Source organism: Anolis sagrei, chromosome 8 (assembly GCF_037176765.1).
Source record: "Anolis sagrei isolate rAnoSag1 chromosome 8, rAnoSag1.mat, whole genome shotgun sequence".
NCBI classification, from domain to species: domain Eukaryota; kingdom Metazoa; phylum Chordata; class Lepidosauria; order Squamata; family Dactyloidae; genus Anolis; species Anolis sagrei.
In genome coordinates this window covers 36,637,977-36,660,571 of record NC_090028.1, presented here as the reverse complement: position 1 = coordinate 36,660,571, position 22,595 = coordinate 36,637,977, and the positions used below count along the sequence as shown (strand labels likewise).

General features: G+C 40.1%; 1 protein-coding gene across 1 annotated transcript in view; it reads left to right on the top strand.

Annotated features, from left to right (window-relative positions):
- The first annotated feature begins 5,279 nt into the window (after window positions 1-5,279).
- Window positions 5,280-22,595, top strand: part of LONP2 (lon peptidase 2, peroxisomal) — a 68,698-nt gene continuing 51,382 nt past the window's right edge. The window contains exons 1-7 of the mRNA XM_060787799.2: window positions 5,280-5,545; window positions 9,708-9,942; window positions 11,415-11,546; window positions 13,856-13,978; window positions 15,689-15,852; window positions 17,586-17,680; window positions 18,812-19,070. Of these exons, the coding sequence (XP_060643782.2) occupies window positions 5,310-5,545; window positions 9,708-9,942; window positions 11,415-11,546; window positions 13,856-13,978; window positions 15,689-15,852; window positions 17,586-17,680; window positions 18,812-19,070 (1,244 nt within the window). The 5' untranslated portion in view covers window positions 5,280-5,309. The remainder of the gene's footprint in view (window positions 5,546-9,707; window positions 9,943-11,414; window positions 11,547-13,855; window positions 13,979-15,688; window positions 15,853-17,585; window positions 17,681-18,811; window positions 19,071-22,595) is intronic.

The window sequence follows — 22,595 nt, the reverse complement described above, 5'->3', positions numbered from 1 at the left end:
GGCACCCAGAAATCCCATGACCAACAAAAAAATACTGGAAGGATTTGGTGGGCATTGATCTTCAGATTTGGAGTTGTAGTTTCTAAGACCATCCGAAATATGTGTTTTCTTGTAGTCTTTGGTAACCCCTCTGCAATGTCCATTTGATGCCTCCAGAGGTCACGACCCTCAGTTTGAGAAATGCTGCCCTATTGGGAAAATGGGAGTTTCTGGCACAAGCATACTAGAGTCATGATGGATGACCTTGAAAATGCCAAAAGAGGACATAGAATCATAGGCAGCAGACCCCACGGTCAAGGTGCTCTTACTGTTCTTCCTAATATTTTGCTAGAATTTTTTCCCCTGCAGTTTGAATCCATTGCTCCATATGTTAGTCTGGAGCAGCAGAAAACAAGGTTGGTGCCTCCTCTATTTGATATGATTTCAAGTATTTAAACAGGGCTCTCATGTCACAGTGGTGCAGCGGGTTATACTGCTGAGCTGCTGAACTTGCTGACTGAAAGGTCGGCGGTTCTAATCCGGGAAGCAGGGTGAGCTCCTGCTGTTAGCCCCAGCTTCTGCAAATGCAAATGTGAGTAGATTAACAGATAATAATAATAATAATAATAATAATAATAATAATAATAATCTTTATTTATACCTCACCACCATCTCCCCGATAGTGACTCGGGGCAGCTTACATGAGGCCAAGCGCAACAACACAATACAATAAAGGAAATGAAATCATACACAATAACAACATAAATTACATAAAACATAAAAATACAGCAAACAATATAAAATTAAAATTAATCATAACACAGTGATTGTGACAATGACAGTGAGCGGGCGGCATGTACAGAGTAAAATACTAAAGCTAAAAACTAAAATCACGGGGTGAGATAGAGATGGAGCAGATTATTTGTGAAGGAGAAACTCTTCGGATGTGAGGTCAAGAAAGGTCTTCGTACAGGAGAGGAGGAGGTATACTCTGAGGACAAATGTTGAGGCGTAGCAACAATATCAGATTGTATGGTAATCACCAAGAGCGCAGCGGAAGAGCCAGGTTATTATTATTATTAATAGATACTGCTTCAGCGGGAAGGTAACGATGCTGCATGCAATCACGCCGGCCACATGACCTAGGAGGCATCTACGGACAAAACCGGCTCTTCCGCTTAGAAATGGATATGAGCACCACCGCCCAGTGTCGGACACGGCTAGACTTAATGTCAAGGGGAAGCATTTACCTTTATTTATGCTGTATTGTAATATAATTTGAAATAATTGCATTTTCTAGCACAGGCAGAGTAAACATGTTGAAATCTATGAAATTTAAGTCTCATTGATCTCAAATATGATCAAGTCTACATCTAACCTTAACTATAGGCCTGGGTAACAACGGAAAAATTTGTTTCTAAAATCGATTCGTTTTTTGGGGGGTTTTGCGTTTCGTTATTTAAAATAATTACAAAATTTTCCTTTTAAAAAGTTCGATATTTACGAAATTTCGTAAATGTGAAAAAAATTACAAAACATTAACGAATCGATTTCCGAAACAATAACGAATCGATTTGTTAATGGCGGACGCGACCGCGAAATACGCTAAAAAACCTCCAAAAACTTCTGAAGCTTCCCTCTCCCTCTGTTGTTGACTGTTGGTGTGATATTATAATTTTTTTTCACTAATTAAACAAAAAACAACCATAAAACTTGCCCCAGACATGCGGAAATAATAATGAAACGACCTCAAAACGATAACGAAACGAATACATAACGAAATACGAAGCATTTACAAAACGTATTTAAAAATTCGTTTTTTTAAAAAATTGCTCCAGAATGGTTCGTTATCGTTTTGTAATTTAAAAAATTAACGAATTATTAACGAATTACGAATTAACGAAACGAAACCGCCCAGCCCTACTTAACTACATTAACAAATATTTGATGCATTTAAGTAAATTTAATAGTGAAATAGGAAACACTTATTTCTGGTACTTTTCTGACATCTTGTGGATATTTCAGGTACTGCAATAGTGTTTCAAAACAGAAATCAGAAAAGGAAAGAAAATCAAAATAAATCTCGTTTCCAGTTCAAAGACAGAATGCTGATAGTGTTTCCTTCCCAGTTTAAGTATATGCAATGGAGGTCAAGTGTCCCAGGGCAGAATCAACCCTCCGGTAGAAAAATAGCAAGTTTGTCAAGTTTGTGACCAATGCAATTGGAGAGAAGTGTTTTGTTACCCCAAAGTCCAAATGCCAAAATTTCTCAGAGTCGTCAACTTTTATTTTGTGCTTTTAGCAGTGGCTTGAAGATGATAGATGGTGATCATCTTCCCTTTTGTGCAAACACGGAAATGAAACAAGTGCCCATTATGTTCTTCAACCAATAAATTAATCAGAAAAGCGTAAGGCTTGCTCATTTCCATGAAAGCTAGCACATCTTGTAGCTCAAATCATGCTCATGTGCGGCTCACGTTCATTTCAGAAAGGTTCACATAAGGAAACCTCTTCGCTCTTGGAACTGTTGATCTATATAAATAAAAAAAAATGTAATGTTCATTTATGGGATTAACATAACTCAAAAACCACTGGACGAATTGACACCAAATTTGGACACAAGACATGTATCAGGCCAACGAGTGACCATCACTCAGAAAAACACTGAAAAACACAGTGGAAGAGACTTAACCCTCCGGTTAAGTCTATCGGGGATGTTTTGATTGTGCTTTTCCTCCATGGCAGGAGGGTTGGACTAGATGGCCCTTGGGGGGTCTCTTCCATTTCTATTATTCTATGCATGCTAAGTGTTTGTATTGAGGCCCCATCTACACTGCCATATAATCTAGTCTCCAAATGCAGATGAACTGGAGTGTAGATTTATCTAATCCAGTTTGAAACAGTTAATCTGAATTCAGAAACTGGATTACATGGCTGCGTAGATTTAGATAATCCAGTTTAAAGCAGTCAACCTGCATTGAGAAAATGGATTACATAGCAGTGTAGATTTATCTAATCCAGTTGTAATCAATCCGCATTTGGAAACTGGATTAAATGGCAGGGCAGATTTAGATAATCCAGTTTAAAGTAGTTAACCTGCTTTCAGTAACTGGATTAACTGACAGTGAAGATTTCAATAATCCAGCTTCAAGCAGTCAATCCGCATTCAGAAACTGGATTACGTGGCTGTGTAGATTTAGATAATTCAGTTTAAAGTAGTTAACCTGCATTCAAAAACTGGATTAACTGGCAGTGCAGATTTAGGTAATCCAGTTCCAAGCAGTCAATCCACATTCAGAAACTGGATTATGTGGCCGTGTAGATTTAGATAATCCGGTTTAAAGTAGTTAATTTGCATTCAGAAACAGGATTATATGTAGACAACCCAGTTTAAAGCAACCCACATTCAGAAACTGGATTATGTAGCAGTGCAGATTTAGATAATCCAGTTTCAAGCAGTCAATCCTCATTCTGAAACCGGATCATGTAACCTGGTGATTGGATTAACTGGCAGTGCAGATTTAGATAATCCAGTCTCAAGCAGTCAATTTGCATTCAGAAACTGGATTATGTGGCCGTGTAGATTTAGATAATCCGGTTTAAAGTAGTCAATCGGCATTCAGAAACTGGATTATACAGCAGTGCAGATTTAGATAATCCAGTCTCAAGCAGTCAATCCGCATTCAGAAACTGGATTGTGTGGCCGTGTAGATTTAGATAATCTGGTTAAAGTAGTCAATCCGCATTCAGAAACCGGATTATGTGGCCGTGTAGATTTAGGTAATCCGGTTTAAAGTAGTTAACCTGCATTGAGACACTGAGTTATATTTATCTAATCCAGTTTAAAGCAACCCACATTCCGAAACTGGATTATGTGCCCGTGTAGATTTAGATAATCCGGTTTAAAGTAGTTAACCTGCATTCGGAAACAGGATTATGTAGTTGTGTAGATTTAGATGATCCGGTTTAAAGTAGTTAACCTGCATTCAGACACTGGATTATAGAGCAGTGCAGATTTAGATAATCCAGTTTCAAGCAGTCCATCCGCATTCAGACACTGGATTATAGAGCAGTGCAGATTTAGATAATCCAGTTTCAAGCAGTCCATCCGCATTCAGAAACTGGATTACGTGGCTGTGTAGATTTAGATAATCCGGTTTAAAGTAGTTAACCTGCATTCAGAAACATGATTATGTGGTTGTGTAGATTTAGATAATCCGGTTTTAAGTAGTTAACCTGCATTCAGAAACTGGATTACGTGGCTGTGCAGATTTAGGTAATCCAGTTTCAAGCAGTCAATCCGCATTCAGAAACTGGATTATGTGGTTGTGTAGATTTAGATGATCCGGTTTAAAGTAGTTAACCTGCATTCAGAAACATGATTATGTGGTTGTGTAGATTTAGATAATCCGGTTTTAAGTAGTTAACCTGCATTCAGAAACTGGATTACGTGGCTGTGCAGATTTAGGTAATCCAGTTTCAAGCAGTCAATCCGCATTCAGAAACTGGATTATGTGGTTGTGTAGATTTAGATGATCCGGTTTAAAGTAGTTAACCTGCATTCAGACACTGGATTATGTAGTTGTGTAGATTTAGATGATCCGGTTTAAAGTAGTTAACCTGCATTCAGACACTGGATTATAGAGCAGTGCAGATTTAGATAATCCAGTTCCAAGCAGTCAATCCGCATTCAGAAACTGGATTACGTGGCTGTGTAGATTTAGATCATCCGGTTTAAAGTAGTTAACCTGCATTCAGAAACAGGATTATGTGGTTGTGTAGATTTAGATGATCCGGTTTAAAGTAGTTAACCTGCATTCAGAAACTGGATTACGTGGCTGTGTAGATTTAGGTAATCCAGTTTCAAGTAGTCAATCCGCATTCAGAAACTGGATTATGTGGCCGTGTAGATTTAGATAATTCGGTTTAAAGTAGTTAACCTGCATTCAGACACTGGATTATAGAGCAGTGCAGATTTAGATAATCCAGTTTCAAGAAGTCAATCCGCATTCAGAAACCGGATTATGTGGCCGTGTAGATTTAGGTAATCCGGTTTAAAGTAGTTAACCTGCATTCAGACACTGGATTATCTAAATAAAGCAACCCACATTCGGAAACTGGATTATAGAGCAGTGCAGATTGATGTAATCCATTTCCAAGCATTCAGAAACCGGATTGTGTATTAGTTGAGCACAGTTTTGGTTCAGTTAAGAGCGAGGCAGTTCTCCCCTCCGCCTGCAGGGGGAGCTAGAGCGGGCAAACGAAGCGTCCAGGGATTGGCCTTCTCCGGCTTCCGTCGCTCTGAGGCGAGAGGCAGCTGAAGGAATGCCATGGCGTCCTCCTCCTCGTCCATCCAGATCCCGAGCCGGCTCCCGCTGCTGCTGACGCCCGAGGCGGTGCTGCTGCCGGGCTCGACCATGCGGGCCAGCGTGGACTCTCCGCGGAACATGCAGCTGGTGCGGAGCCGCCTCCTGAAGGGCACCTCGCTCAAGAGCACCATCCTGGGCCTCGTCCCCGACTCCCGAGACCCGCCCGGAGAGGCCGACCCGCTGCCGCCGCTCCACAGGTCGCTATGGCAACCGGGGGCCCTCGCGCCCCTCTCCGAACCCCTGTTCCCATGGCAATGCTCCCCCCACCTTCGGCCCTTGCTCCCCTCTGCGCCTGCGCCGTGAGGCCACGCCCCCTTCCATAGCATGGCATTGCTATTCATCGTTATAATATAGTTATGTAAATTCTATAATTGTAATTCATATCGCTATGATTAATTACATTACATGACTGATGAAATACCTTACAACCTAATGTTTTATTAATATATAAAATTAGATACGATAACTTAGAGTGATGTATATAACATATATATCACTCTAAATTATCATTGTACTAGCCGTCCCCTGCCAGGCGTTGCTGTGGCCCACATGGGGGGTTCTGTGTGGGAAGTTTGGCCCAATTCTATCGTTGGTGGGGTTCAGAATGGTCTGCGATCTTAGATGAACTATAAATCCCAGCAACTACAACTCCCGAATATCAAGACTCTGTTTTCCCTAAACTCCACCAGTGTTCACATTTGGGCATATTGAGTATTCATGCCAAGTTTGGTCCAGATCCATCATTGTTTGAGTCATAGAATCATAGAATCAAAGAGTTGGAAGAGACCTCATGGGCCATCCAGTCCAACCCCATTCTGCCAAGAAGCAGGAATATTGCATTCAAATCACCCCTGACAGATGGCCATCCAGCCTCTGCTTAAAAGCTTCCAAGGAAGGAGCCTCCACCACACTCCGGGGCAGAGAGTTCCACTGCCGAATGGCTCTCACAGTCAGGAAGTTCTTCCTAATGTTCAGATGGAATCTCCTCTCTTGTAGTTTGAGTCCACAATGCTCTCTGGGTGTAGGTGAACTACAACTCCAAAACCAAAGGACGCTGCCCACCAAACCCTTCCAGTATTTTCTGTTGGTTCTGTGTGCCAAGTTTGGTTCAATTCCATCGTTGGTGGAATTCAGAATACTCTTTGATTGTAGGTGAACTATAAACCCCAGCAACTACAAATCCCAAATGACAAAATCATTTTTTGAGTGAAGGACATACATTGGGTTCTTAGGTGTCTTGTGTCCAAATTTGGTGTCAATTCACCCAGTGGTTTTTGAGTTCTGTTAATCCCACAAACGAACATTACATTTTTATTTATATAGATTATATATAATTTTATATAGATATAAAAAACTGTATAGGAAGGATAATAATATCGAGGATAGTTTTGACGGTGTGGTGAATGAATTAGAACCAGACATCCTGAGGAGTGAGGTTGAATGGGCCTTAAAAAGCATTGCTAACAACAAGGCAGCAGGAGACGACGGGATCCCAGCTGAACTGTTTAAAATCTTAAAAGATGATGCTGTCAAGGTGATGCATGCCATATGCCAGCAAATATGGAAAACACAAGAATGGCCGTCAGACTGGAAAAAATCAACTTATATTCCCATACCAAAAAAGGGAAATGCGAAAGACTGCTCAAACTTCCGCACATGCCAGGAAGGGAATGCTCATGCCAGGAAGGGAATGCTCATGCCAGGAAGGGAATGCTCAAGATCCTGCAAGGAAGACTTCAGCAATACATGGAGCGAGAGCTGCCAGACGTTCAAGCTGGGTTTAGAAAAGGCAGAGGAACAAGAGACCAGATTGCCAATATCCGTTGGATAATGGAGAAAGGCAGGGAGTTTCAGAAAAACATCTACTTCTGCTTCATTGACTATTCTAAAGCCTTTGACTGTGTGGATCATAATAAATTGTGGCAAGTTCTTGGTGGGATGGGAATCCCAAGCCCCCTTCCCTCTCTCCTGAGGAATCTGTACAAGGACCAAGGAGCAACAGTAAGAACTGACCACGGAACAACAGACTGGTTCAAGATTGGGAAAGGCGTACGGCAGGGTTGTATCCTCTCACCCAACCTTTTTAACTTGTATGCAGAACACATCATGCGATGTGCGGGGCTTGAGGAATGCACAGCTGGGGTGAAAATGGCTGGAAGAAACATTAACAACCTCAGATATGCAGATGACACCACTGTGATGGCCAAGAGCGAGGAGGAGCTGAGGAGCCTTCTAATCAAGGTGAAAGAAGAAAGCACAAAAGCTGGGTTGCAGCTAAACATCAACAAAACCAAGATTTTGGCAACAAGAATGATTGACAACTGGAAAATAGAGGGAGAAAATGTGGAGGCAGTGTCAGACTTTGATTTTCTAGGTGCAAAGATGACTGCAGATGCAGACTGTGGCCAGGAAATCAGAAGACGCTTCCTTCTTGGGAGGAGAGCAATGTTCAATCTCGATAAAATAGTAAAGAGTAGAGACATCAGACTGGCAACCAAGATCCGCCTAGTCAAAGCCATGGCATTCCCTGTAGTCACCTACGGATGTGAGAGCTGGACCTTAGGGAAGGCTGAGCGGAGGAAGATCGATGCTTTTGAGCTGTGGTGTTGGAGGAAAGTTCTGAGAGTGCCTTGGACTGTGAGAAGATCCAACCAGTCCATCCTCCAGGAAATAAAGCCCAACTGCTCATTGGAGGGAAGGAGACTAGAGACAAAGCGGAAGTCCTTTGGCCACATCATGAGGAGACAGCAAAGCCTAGAGAAGACAATTATGCTGGGGAAAGTGGAAGGCAAAAGGAAGAGGGGCCGACCAAGGGCAAGATGGATGGATGGCATCTTTGAAGTGACTGGACTGACCTCGAAGGAGCTGGGGGTGGTGACGGCCGACAGGGAGCTCTGGTGTGGGCTGGTCCATGAGGACACGAAGAGTTGGAGACGACTGAACGAATGAACAACAACAACATATAACATATATATCACTCTAAATTATCATTGTAGTAGCCGTCCCCTGCCTCTCCAATTGTTATGTCTTGGCAATGGGTACATAGGTGACTAGAGACCTATTCTTGATCTGCATGTTCTTCCACAAAGAGGGCATCAGTTTCCAGATCGCAGGCGGTCCAAGTCAGGGTTGGCTTGACGCACATTTGTCTTGACACTTTTCCCCCTTTCATCCTCTGTCTGTATCTCTTTGAATTCTGCAGCACTGCAGGTCACAACACATTTGTCTTGACACTTTTCCCCCTTTCATCCTCTGTCTGTATCTCTTTGAATTCTGCAGCACTGCAGGTCACAGCTGACCTCCAGCTAAAGCCCTCAAGTGCAGGGCTTCCCAATTCTTGGTGTCCATGGTACGGTTTTTAAGGTTTGCTTTAAGCCCATCTTGAAATCTCCTTTTCTGTCCACCAATATTCAGTTGCCCATTCTTGAGTAGAGAGTTTAGTAACTGCTTTGGGAGACGGTGATTGGACGTTCAGACAACATGGCCAGTCCAGCGAAGTTGATGGTGGAGGACCATCACTTCAATACTGGTGGTCTTTGCTTCTTCCAGCATGCTGGCATTTGTCCACATGTCTTCCCAAGAGATTTGCAGGATTTTTCAGAAGCAATGCTGATGGAATCGTTCCAGGAGTTGAGTGTGACTTCTGTAGATGGTCTACGTTTTGCAGGCATATAGCAGGGTTGGGAAAACAACAGCTTTATAAACAAGCACTTTGTTATTTCTATGGATGTCCCGAACCTTAAACACTCTCTGCTTCATACAAAAAGTGCTGTACTCGTTAAATAATATACGAGAAGACAAAACATTGACAGAGACTAAAATAAGAGAAGAAAACTACAATGTGAGAGTGTTTGCTGATTACTTGGTTTGTATTATAGATAATCCTATGGACAATCTACTAAATTGGATAAATAAAATAGAAAAGTTTGGAAATCTATCTGGATTTAAAATAAATAAAACAAAAAACAAGATTTTAACAAAAAATGTGTCAAAAAAGAAACAAGAAGAATTATAGACAATGACAGGTCTACACATTGCAAATAAAACTAAATATTTAAGAATATATTTAACAGCAAGAAACTCTCAACTTCTAATTCATGTTAGGAATTAAAATTGAAAGAAATAAGAAAGGATTTAGAAAATTGGAAATATCTAAACCTCTCACTAATGGGAAGAATAGCCACAACAAAAATGAATATCCTCCCGAAGATGTTATATTTGTTTCAAAAGGATATAAGGTCTTCCTATCCTTAGCAGTGTTAGTCCCATTGCCTTGAGCAGAATATTGATGCAGCGCTATGTATATATTGGTCCTAACAATAATCGTCCTCCCTGTTTTATCCTCCTTCACGCTTCCAGGATTGGCACAGCGGCCCTGGCGATCCAAGTGGTGGGCAGCAACTGGCCCAAGCCACATTATACTCTACTGATCACAGGCCTCTGCAGATTCCAGATTTTGCAGCTGGTGAAGGAAAAGCCGTATCCCGTTGCAGAGGTAGAACAGCTGGACCGTCTGGAACAGTTTACCAACAAATCTACTTCCGAGGAAGAGCTGGGAGAGCTGTCTGATCAGCTCTACAAATACGCAGTACAGGTGAGATGCCTTGCGTGTAGGACTGCAGGCCGTCCCCGAGTTATAAACATCTGACTTACAAACAAATCACCGTTAAGAATGGGGGTGAGAGAATTGGAAGTCAGAGAAATCTGTCCTTCTGAAGTCAGAGAAATCTACTCCTGAAAGAATTATTAACATGGCAAAAGTTGTCTCCACTGAAACCGTATCTCCGATCCTTTTTCCACATCAAAGCCAAATTTTCTAAAATCCAATGATCACAAGGGTGGAAAGTGAGGTGGAATCTTCTGAAAAGGGGCACAGACAGCAAAGGAAACACCACAGCAATGTTACTCCTTCCCTAAATCAAAAGTGTATCAATTCAACAGTGTAGATGAAGCCCTACTCCCTTGAAAGCTGCTCCCACTTGGAGATAATATTTGGCTATATCAGAGGTTGGAATGATTGATCTTCCATATCTTTTGGACTGTAATTCTAATCAGTACCATTTGCCACAACTAGTAGTTAGATATTTCAAGAGTGTTTTTTTTAAATACTAAACTTCTGGAAAGTCAAAGCCTTCTCACAACTGATTAGAAAGACCATTGATGCTGTATTTGTGTGTGTACCTCTGTTTACTTACCATCCAACCATATGTCTTCAGCAGGGGACCCCTCCCCCCAGCACCAACTGCTGCTCTGGACCAGAGTGAAGATGGGGGGGGGGGGGGGGGCAGAAGACAGTTCCACCTTATCTCCTGTGCTATGTTAATAATATAATACAATGTAATATAATATATTGTATATACATATAATATTTATAATGTTATAATGTAATGCAATATAATATATATACTACTACTAATAATAATATATTATAATACATACTACTACTACTACTAATAGGATATTATAATTATATATTTTATATTACAAGTAAAATTCCTAAAATATTACAATATAATGGTATAGTACAATATAGTAATATTTAACACTGATACTGTACTATGCTAATAATATAATATATTGTATGTATGTATATCCTGTAAGCCGCTCTGAGTCCCCTTTGGGGTGAGGAGGGTGGCATATAAATGTCGTAAATAAATAAATATAGAATCTCTTAGTTACACTTTTGATACTGTTTCAGATACTTTATATGCTTCTTAGAATCAAAATAACATGTGGTTATGGCAAATCAAACAGCTGTCGGTTGCCCAAGGAAAATCTGTGTCTGGTGCAAAGGAAATGAGCACTGAGGATAGTCGCAACTTTGCGGCTAAAAACAAGAACTCCACCATGTGAGTTAGTGATGGTAGCTGTTGTGCAAAGTCAATATCACTTGTTTAAGATAGATTCCCAAAGGTTTGAAGACAAATTATTCTGAAATGACTGGAATTGAAAGTTGGAATTGATTCTTTTTATGTTAAATTGTGAAATATATTTCTAGAACTGTGTAATCTTGAATAAGTCAAAAGGTGTTAATTATACCTTTCTCTCTCTCTCTGTTTCATGAAGCTGGTTGAGATGCTTGACATGTCAATCCCTGCAGTGGCTAAACTGAGGCGCCTGCTGGACAACCTGCCCAGGGAAGCTTTGCCGGATATATTGACCTCGATCATCCGCACCAGCAACCAGGAAAAGCTTCAGGTATGGCTTATTGCAGTTATTTAGGCTTAATAAAGAAAATAATGTTTCAACCATTCATTTCATTTTTTGTTTGTTTGTTTCCAAATTCTGAGTCTTACCAAAATGTCAACACTATGATGGAAGGCCTCAAACTCTGTTGCCAGAAGTAAAAACATTTTATGTTTATTGTGTTTTAATCTTTGTCTTAGGTATGTTAATATGTGTATCCTTCTTTTATTTTGTTTATTATTATTTCTAATGTGTACACATTATAATCTAACTATTGGTATATAAAACCACCAATTAAACTTGACTAAGTGTGGGATTGTTAGCTGCCTTGAGTCCCCACTGAGAGAAAGGCAGGGTATAAAGGACATTGTTAATACTAATATTAATAATAATAAACAGTAGTAATTTTATGCCTTCTAATAATAGTAAAACATGTGTATCCTATTTGAAAGAAAATTTCCCAACTCTACAGCAGGATAGAGTCTTACAATATTTTGGCCTATGAAAGCTCCTAACAAGGAATGCTTATATGTGTGTGCGTGCGTAAAATTTACATGACGTATATAAAGATGACCTGATTGTACAACATTTATCACAATTTTGCTCTTCTTTCAGTCAATGTATTTTCAATCACTCAAAGCCATTATGGACCAGTCTTTAAATATTTTAGCTATATATTCTGTGAAAAGCTTCCAATTATTTTGAAAACATTGCATTGTTTTATTTCTAAGGAGACAAGTTAATTTATCACATTCTGCAGAATTTAGCAGTTTGGTCAACCATTCACTTACAGGTGGAATGATACCTTCTTTCCAGTGTCTGGCATACACTATTTGGGCAGCTGTTATAGCATTTTGAAAGAAAACCATATTTTTCTTATTGATGACATCATTTGCCAGTCCCAATATGTGTATGATTTCATACATGCTTTTATGTTTGCATTTTAACTGTGTTTTCATATGCGATTTAAAGGATGTATTTAACTATGTCATGCCCTGCCTTGGGCCAAAAGAAGAGGAGGATAATAAATAATAAAATATTATTAATATTAACATTGTTAATAATAAATAAATTATTATTATTATTATTATTATTATTAATAATAATAATAATAATATGGAGTGAGCTGTTGGGAAGGCTGGTAAATTCAGCCTTAAATTTTATGGCTGCTTCTCGATCAGGTGCTCTGAGGCTGGATGTACACTGCCATATAATCCAGTATCGGATACCAACTGATCTCCTTTGAACTGAATTATACGAGATTACACTGCCATATAATCCAGTTTAAAACAGATAATCTGGGATCAGAAATGGAATTATGTGGCAGTGTAGATGGGATCTGATTTGGCTCAGCATTGGGAAGCTATATAATCCAGAATACCTATTAGAAGAGTGGCCAGAAAAAAACTCCCAAAAACCAGGAGTGGATTAACCACCTGTGAAGCCCACTTTTGCTTCTGATTGTCCCTCTTCTCAAAGTCATAATATTCTCTTAAATCTGTTTTGGCATAGTATTTCCAATCTAGTCTCACATCTTCCTTCCACTCTTATAAAAGAGTATAGACATGAGTGTATTTACCCTGGAATCATGTGTTCAGATGCTGTTTTCAGCATATCTGAGGAAAATTTGGCCACCATTCTTGGAAAAAGATTAATGAAAACACAAAGTAGTTGTGGAAGGTTCAAGGGTCAGTTCTTAGCAGAATTCTAGCTAAGAGAAAAGATAGCCGTTGCAGGTCAGAATGACCATGAGAAAACAGCTATGTATGCAATGTATTCCTCAACCTAATTGCTTATATATCTGTCTGGATTTTATTACATTCACATCCTAATTATAATGTAATTTGGGGAAATCTCGGCCTTGTTGAGAGGTTTCTCCATCATGCACCCTTTTCCCCAGTTATGTTCAATCACTGATGGAAGATAAAAAGCTATTAGAAAGTCTGGAAAGTTCTTGCATAGACTTCAGTCCTTGTCTGAAATCCATACAGTTGTTGCTTTTTGGGAGTCTGTTCATGTATTTTTACAATTTACCTAAAATCTAAAACTTACTGGAAAGCTATTGTTTTTTCATATAAATTTCCTAATTTTTCTTCACTTATCAATTCTAACTTGAAATCAGTTAAAACAATTTAAAATAGTAGCAGCCATAGCACATGCACAAGTTGGATAAAATCAGTTAGGACTCGAGGCAAATAAAAAGCCATCATTTGACTTAGTGCTGAAACAGTCTCCTAAGTTTAGAGGCCTAGGGATTCTGGAAATATGGAAATATTTTGAAAACTGTACACTTAATATTGCATGTGGTCCATTTCTTTAAGATTTTAGATGCTGTTGGCTTGGAGGAACGTTTCAAGATGACAATCCCTTTGCTGGTCAGACAGATTGAAGGTTTGAAGCTGCTTCAGAAAACTAGAAAGCCCAAACAAGATGATGACAAAAGGGTATTTTTTTCCTTTGAATTGATCAGTTAAAATGTGCATGTGTTCAAACATATATGCTTTAAATAATTATATAAGTCATGGGGCACACATTCTCATAGTCTCAGGGGAAGGCTGAATTTAACCTAACTTTCCTGAGAAAACCCTGTGAGAGGGTCATCTTAGGGTTTTTTGATTCGTGTTTGGGCAGTGCTGCATTTGGTGGTCCCTCTGTAGACTTGTCCACAGCTGCATGGTATACGGTAGACTCCTGCAGAGGTGAGAGGATTCCTCTTGTCCTTTGCTGAATGTAGCATTGGTTGGATTTTCTTGGTGGGTCAGTAGATAGTTTGTAGATTGTGGGGTTTTTTTTCACCTGCTTCCCTATGCGATCGGTGGTTCCCTTTATATATGGTAAGAACACTTTTCCACTGGGTGGATCTTTGTCTTTACTCTCGTAGCTTGTTCTTGGTCTTGCAGCTCTTCTGAACTGAACCACCTAAACTGGGCTCTACAGGCCAATGGAGACTCCATCACAAACATCAGAAGAACAGAGTTCAATTGCTAGATTAGTAATGAATGGGACGGTGGCATAATGTATAGAACTGCATACAGGCAGTCCCTGAATTACAACAATCCAACCTACAAACAACTCATAGTTAAGAACAGGTGTGAGGCAACAGGAAGTGAGATAAATTAACTCCCCCCCCCCCCCCGAAGCAAAGATTCACTCCTTCAAGAGTCATTATTATAGGGAAAAAGTGTCTCTGCTGAAGTTTTTTCTCCAATCCTTGTTTCAACAACAAGCGAAATTTTTCAAAATGCCATGATCACAGTGACAGCAAGTGAGGAGAAATTTTCTGAACAAGGATACACCGGGGGGGGGGGGGGGGTTAACCCTTTCCTATATACTATGAAAAGACATATATTATATATGCATATGATACACATACATACACATAGAGTAGTGTCTCGCTTATCCAACATAAATGGGATAGCAAAACGTTGGATAAGCAAAAATGTTGGATAATAAGGACGGATGAAGGAAAAGCCTATTCAACGTCCAATTATGTTATGATTTTACACATTAAGCACCAGAATATAATGTTTTATAACACATCAACAGAAAAAGCAGTTCAATACACGGTAACATTAGTAATTCCTGTATTTACGAATTTAGCACCAAAACATTGCAATGTATTGAAACAACTGTGGATCTGGGCGGGAGGCAGATTGCATTGGATAATACAGAATGTTGGATGAGCGAAGGTTAGATAAGCAAGACTCTATTGTGTGTGTGTATATGTGTGTGTGTGTATGTATGTGTGTGTGTGTGTGTGTGTATATATATATATATATATATATATATATATATATATGGAATTACATTTCAAAATGTACTTGGTCCAGCTTACACACAAATCCAATTTAAGAACAACCCTACAGATTGTTCGTAATTTGGGGACCACTTGTATTTAGATTATAACTTGGGTTGCTTGAACATTGCTCATTAAAATACTATGTTTTTAAAGACTGGAAATAGAGGAAAGAGTTTTACTGTCAGTTTTTGTCTTTGTATTTAATTGAAGGGTGTAGATTTCAGAAGCATCCTTTTACATTTCTTGAAGTTTGACATGTCTTGTGTTTGGTAGCGTTTATTATCGAGTCATGAATTCTTTTGGTAGTTGTTGTAAGGTCTCACAAGTAGCTGTTGTGACTGTTTTGGCTTCTTAGGTTATAGCAATACGTCCGATCCGAAGGCTCAGCCACATTCCAGGTGCTTCGGAGGAGGAGGAGGAAGATGAAGATCACGATGATATCGTTATCCTGGAAAAGAAAATCCGAACTTCCAGTATGCCTGAGCAGGCTTTGAAAGTGTGTGTAAAGGAGGTAAAGAGGTAAGCTATCTCCTTTCTGAGGTTTGAAAATTATTTAAATGTCATACATCAGCATTGGCGTGCTCAGCTGGTTTCTTATGTGTCTGATTTTCAAATACAATATTTTCAGTACTTTTTTAATGAGTTGTTTGTCTAACAGAACAGCAACAGCTAGTAAATCCTTCCACAAATTACTAAATATAGCTCTGTATAGCAAGATTTCTACATCAGGAGAATCTAAAACTATATAACTGTTGTTGGACTATACTTAGCCCTCTATGTCAGTTTACTATAGGAAGCTGGCATATTATCAGAAATTTGGATGTTAAACTGGTTGAATTTCTCCAATCTATATCTATAACAATAATAAAAGTAAAAATATGTATGTATGTATGTGTGGCCTGGGTGTCCACTTCCACAGACAGGCTCCCACTTCCAAAAACAGCTATAACCCACAGTGCTGAGGAGCCGCCAAAAGCCCTCCCTCCAATGACATTTCAGGTTATAGCGAGCGCCATGAACATGTAGCCCAACCCCTGCCAATGTCCTCCCCAAACACCATACTGCCTACCACCAAAGGAATGCTTTCATTTGGGGACAATTTCATCCAAATTTTACCTGTTTCCTCACCCACAGACATCTCTCCATTGGTGTGGAATTTGCATGATCCTTCCCACTGCCTCTCCTTTAACCCTTTCCAACTCTTTTCAACTTGGTCTTCACAACAAACAGAGCAGAACTAACCAGCAACTAAACATACTGGAGGAGTTTGGGGGATTGACTCCACATGATGGAAGTTTTAGTTCACCCTGCATCAAGTCAGAGCACTGTGACCCACACTGACAATGAACCTGGACCACATTTGGCATACAGAACCCCCATGATCAAAGAAAACTACTAGAGGGGTTTTTTTTGGGGGGGGGGGGGGGTTCACCTTGATTTATAGACATTGTAGATACTGGGATTGATGGTTCACTGCAATCAAAGAGCACTCTGGACCCCACCAACGATGGCCCTGGACCTAACATGGCACACAGAAGCACCATGACCAGCTGAAAATACTGGAGGGGTTTGGAGGGAACTGACCTTCACTTCTGGAAATTGTAGTTCACTTACATCCAGAGACACTGATCACCACCGATGATGGATCTGGACCAAACTTGGAACACAGAACCCCCATGACCAAAGAAAAATACTGGAGAAGTTTTGGCGGGGGGATTCACCTTGATTTATAGTTATTGTAGATACTGGGATTTATAGTTCACCTCCAATCAAAGAGCACTCTGGACCCCACCAACGATGGCCCTGGACTTAACATGGCACACAGAAGCACCATGACCAACTGAAAATACTGGAGGGGTTTGGAGGGAACTGACCTTCATTTCTGGAAGTTGTAGTTCACTTACATCCAGAAACACTGTGATCAGAATCAATGATGATCTGGACCAAACTGATCCACCATGGTTGGAGCTGTAGTTTAATCTGCAACCAGAGATCACACTGAACCCCACCAATGATTCATCTAGAGCAAACTTGCCCAACATGACAAACTTAACTACTGAAGGAGCCTCAGGGGGTTAACCTGGCATTATGTGAGCTGTAGTTCAGCCACAACCTTATGCATTCTGTAAAATAAAAAATTGACTATTTCAAATAACCCCTTGCAATGTCGGGTACCCAAGCTAGTATATTTTCAAATATATATGATAGTTTAGGATTGGGCTGCTCCTGATCAATTTTATCTGTCTTTCTAGGTTAAAGAAAATGCCTCAGTCAATGCCAGAATATGCCTTGACCCGGAATTATTTGGAATTGATGGTGGAATTGCCCTGGAGCAAAAGTACGAAAGGTAAAGAGAACCTTATGTGATTTTACAGGCTTTGGGCTGTCGGTTGTTAAAAAAGGATAATTAGGGCAAATTCTTTACTTAAATGCTCATGGCATCATTCCAGAAACACATTTTTTTTCATTGTTTGAAGAGCAGAGAGACCTTATCTTGGTGGTAAACCTTTGCTACAGTCAGTCTCCAAGTTATGAACAAGATAGGTACATTTTTAAAGTGTAACTCCAGGTAGAAATATATAATTACCCTCGGGGGTGAGAAAGGCGGAGTATAAACGTAGGAAATAAATAAATTATTTTTTAGTTTTGGGCAGAAAAGGGAAGGGTGAACACCCCTGTGGTGTTTGTTTTGCTGTCTGTGCCCCTGTTCAGAAGATTTCACCTCATTTTCTGTCCCTGTGATAATTGGATTTTGAAAAATTGGGCTTCTTGTGGAAAAAAGAATAGGTGATAAAGCTTCAGTGGAGGCCCCTTTTCCCCATGATGATAACCCTTTCAGGAGTGAATTTCTCTCACTTTCTGTTGTCTCAGCCCCATTCTCAACGTGGAGTTAAGAGCGGAACTGGTTTTAAATTGATTTTAATGTATTTGTTGTGTTAACAGTTTATGCCTATGTTTTTGTTTTATATTGTATGTTTTTGTATTATTTTGCATATGTGGAAACTGTTCTGAGTCCACTAGGGGAGATATTGGGGGGGGGGGGTATACAAATAAAGTTATTATTATTATTATTATTATTATTATTATTATTTGGGTTGTTGTAGGTTTTCTCGGGCTATATGGCCGTGGTCTAGAGGCATTCTCTCCTGACGTTTCGCCTGCATCTATGGCAAGCATCCTCAGAGGTAGTGAGGTCTGTTGGAACTAGGAAAACGGTTTTATATATCTGTTCCTAGTTCCTAGTTCCAACAGACCTCACTACCTCTGAGAATGCTTGCCATAGATACAGGCGAAACGTCAGGAGAGAATGCCTCTAGACCATGGCCATATAGCCCGAGAAAACCTACAACAACCCAGTGATTCCGGTCATGAAAGCCTTTGACAATACATTATTATTATTATTATTATTATTATTATTATTATTATTATTTGGAAGCTGGATGTCTGTAAATTGGGGACTGCATGTTTTTGTCAACAGATTGCCTAGATATCCGGGCAGCCAGAATTCTTTTGGATAATGACCATTATGCGATGGAGAAACTGAAGAAGAGAGTGTTGGAGTATTTAGCTGTCAGACAACTAAAGAGCAACTTGAAGGGACCCATACTTTGTTTTGTGGGTCCCCCTGGAGTTGGCAAAACCAGTGTGGGAAGATCCGTGGCAAAGACTTTGGGCCGAGAGTTCCACCGAATTGCCTTGGGCGGAGTGTGCGACCAGTCTGATATCCGGGGACACAGGTAACGTGACTTGCATTCTATAAGTCAACGATGAGAATCATGTGGCCTGCTGATGTTCTTCAGATGCAATTCCCAAAATCATTGGGCAGCATAGCCAGTGTTGAGGAATGATAAGAGCTGGAGTTCAGTGACACCTGTAGAGCTGCATTTCCAGATTTTAAAAAGTGGTTTTCTTGGGGAGGTGGGGTGTAGGAGTATACTCAGCTTATACCAAATACTTTCTTCAAATAAGAATAAATGTTTTATTCAAAAAAGTATACTTTTAAAAAATGAATTTTAAAAACCTTGATTAAATATTATGAAATTCCAAAACATTTTAAACATAATACAATTCTTGTTGTACTCCAGAGCAGGAACCTCTGTCCTTAAACACCACACCACCTTGATACAATCAGCAAACAGTTTTGTTTTGTTTTTGTTGTGTCAGGAGCGACTTGAGAAACTGCAAGTCGCTTCTGGTGTGAGAGAATTGGCCATCTGTGAGGATGTTGCCCAGGGGACGCCCGGATGTTTTGATGTTTTGTCATCCTTGTGGGAGGCTTCTCTCATGTCCCCGCATGAGGAGCTGGAGCTGATAGAGGGAGCTCATCCGTGCTCTCCCCAGATTCAAACCCGTGACGTGTCAGTCTTCAGTCCTGCCGGCACAGGGGTTTAACCCACTGCGCCACCGGGGGCAAAAAGTTTATTGAAGAATATATGTAAGCAAAGCAGTAAAAATGGTAAAAACAGTATAGTCCAAAGATAAAAAATGGTCCATGTGCTTCAAGGCACAAAAGTAAAACATAAGATCCTTAGGTATAAAATCATAGAACAAGGCAGCATGAAAATCCAATACACAGATCAGGAACCTGGCAAAACTTGGAACATGAAACTAAGAACACTTGAAAACAAGACCGTAATGAAATTCCAACATAGACAAGACTGAGCTAACTCTTCCCCTTGTATCATATTTTAAAATATATTATTAACATTTAAATGTTAGGTTTTGACCTAAGACAGTTGCATGGGGCATAGTCTCAGTGTTTTCCATCCATTTCCTGACCCCCGAACCAAAAGGAAAGCATTTATCTTGCCCTTACAACCAGATGAGGTGTGTAGGGACCCTTAAAGAAAAAAGGGGAGGAGGGCACTCCAGGATGAGACTTCTACAAAACCGCACGCCTCGAAGCCTTGGTGGGAATTCCAAATTCAAATTTAAAGAAGGGCTGCCCGTCTTCTTTACCGCTCCATGCCAGTATGCTGCATAGCCCCACCTATCACTATGTCTTCTTTTTGGGGTATGGCTTATATTGTGCAAATGCTTAGAAATCCTGCTACGGCTTATTAATGTGCCCAAACAGCAGTCTGTTGTCAGTGCTCGAATCTGCCTAGTGTTTGTGGAAACTTGAAATGTGGGCTTTGACTCGAGGAGAATGTGGATATTTATTCATTTGTTACCTTTTTATCCTGCCTTCCATTTAACAAAAGTAAACATTCTGGTCAAGCACTGAAAAAAAAACCCTAATAAAGCACCAGGACTGTGGCGCAGCTGGCTGGGAGTCAGCTGCATTAAGATCACTACTGACCAAAAGGTCATGAGTTTGAAGCCAGCCCGGGTCGGAGTGAGCTTCCGACCAATTTGTTTAGCTTGCTGTCGGCCTTTGCAGCCTAAAAGACAGTTGCATCTGTCAAGTAGGAAATTTAGGTATCGCTTATGCGGGGAGGCTAATTTACGATGCCATAAAAATCTCCAGCAAGCATGCAAAGAATGAGGAAGCATTTCATCAGTGTCATAAATGGACGGTGAAGAAACAGCTCCCCTGGTGGCCAGAATGTTGTTGTTGTTCATTCGTTCAGTCGTCTCCGACTCTTCGTGACCTCATGGACCAGCCTACGCCAGAGCTCCCTGTCGGCCGTTACCACCCCCAGCTCCCTCAAGGTCAGTCCAGTCACTTCATGGATGCCATCCATCCATCTTGCCCTTGGTCGGCCCCTCTTCCTTTTGCCTTCCACTTTCCCCAGCATCATTGTCTTCTCTAGGCTTTCCTGTCTCCTCATGATGTAGCCAAAGTACTTCAACGTTGTCTCTAGTATCTTTCCCTCCAGTGAGCAGTCGGGCTTTATTTCCTGGAGGATGGACTGGTTGGATCTTCTCGCAGTCCCAGGCACTCTCAGAACTTTCCTCCAACACCACAGCTCAAAAGCATCGATCTTCCTTCGCTCAGCCTTCCCTAAGGTCCAGCTCTCACATCCGTAGGTGACTACAGGGAATACCATGGCTTTGACTAGGCGGATCTTTGTTGCCAGTCTGATGTCTCTGCTTTTTACTATTTTATCCTTACTATTTACTATTACCTTTACTATTATTACTATTATTTATTATTTATTATTTATTTATTATTATTATTTATTTATTATTTATTATTTATTATTATTACTTTATTACTATTACCTTTACTATTTTATCCAGAATACCCTTATGAAAAAAGCTGGAATGTTAAATAACCTCTGTGTGTCTGTCTATATATGTTGTGTGTCTATGGCATTTGCCATGTATATATACATTGTAATCCGCCCTGAGTCACATACGTGGTGAGAAGGGCGGAATATAAATACTGCAAATAAATAAATAAACAAACCAAAAATTGAAAAGCCAATAGAAAACATTGAAGCACGGTTTTCTTTATTGTGGAATATATTTTGGAATATATCAGAGCTTGAAAAAGTTTTTATTATTATTATTTTACTGTCACTCAGAATTAACCAGCCACCATAGTGTTTTCCTCCTAATGGGTCATTGGGATCATATATCCCATCTCAAGGGACTTGTTTATTATTGTATTACGTAGCCCATCTTCTGAATCCAACCAATGTCTTGTTTTCACATCAGGTTGACTGAAGGAAGTAAACCTGAGGATGCATTCCCTGGTTGCTCAGTGCTTTTCAGAAATAGCAAGGACATGTTGCTATCCGCGTGGGAACCACTAGAGGTTGTTAAATGCTTTTTCTGAAACAGCAGCTTGGATTTCAGTACAAACTTCATTGCTCTTTGCTGTTACGTTCTGGAAGGCCATGCCTCTCAAGAGAGCACTCCCACTGCGAGGAGCATCAAGACCCATTTCTCTCTCTTCCCAACCTCTTTTACATCTCCCTCAATTTACACTTTTGAAATTCTCTTGGATTTCAGGGATCAACTGAAGTGAGGTCTTCCTTCTCATTTCACTTTTTACATTTCATTTTAAAATTAGTCATCTATTAAACTTTTTGGACTTAAAAATCATAGAAAGATAAAGTTAGAAGGGACCCCAAGGGCCATCCAGTCCAGCCCCATTCTGCTATGCAGGAATATGCCACTGATGGCCACCCAGCCTCTGTTTAAATCCTCCAAAGAAGACTCCATCAAACTCCGAGGCAGTATATTCCAGTGGAACAGCTCTTAACTTCAGGAAATACTTCCTAATGTTTTAAGTAGAATCTCTTTTTCCTGTAGTTTGACTCTATTGGGTGTTTTAAAAAATCTGTTATTTGCACATTTTTCTTGAATGC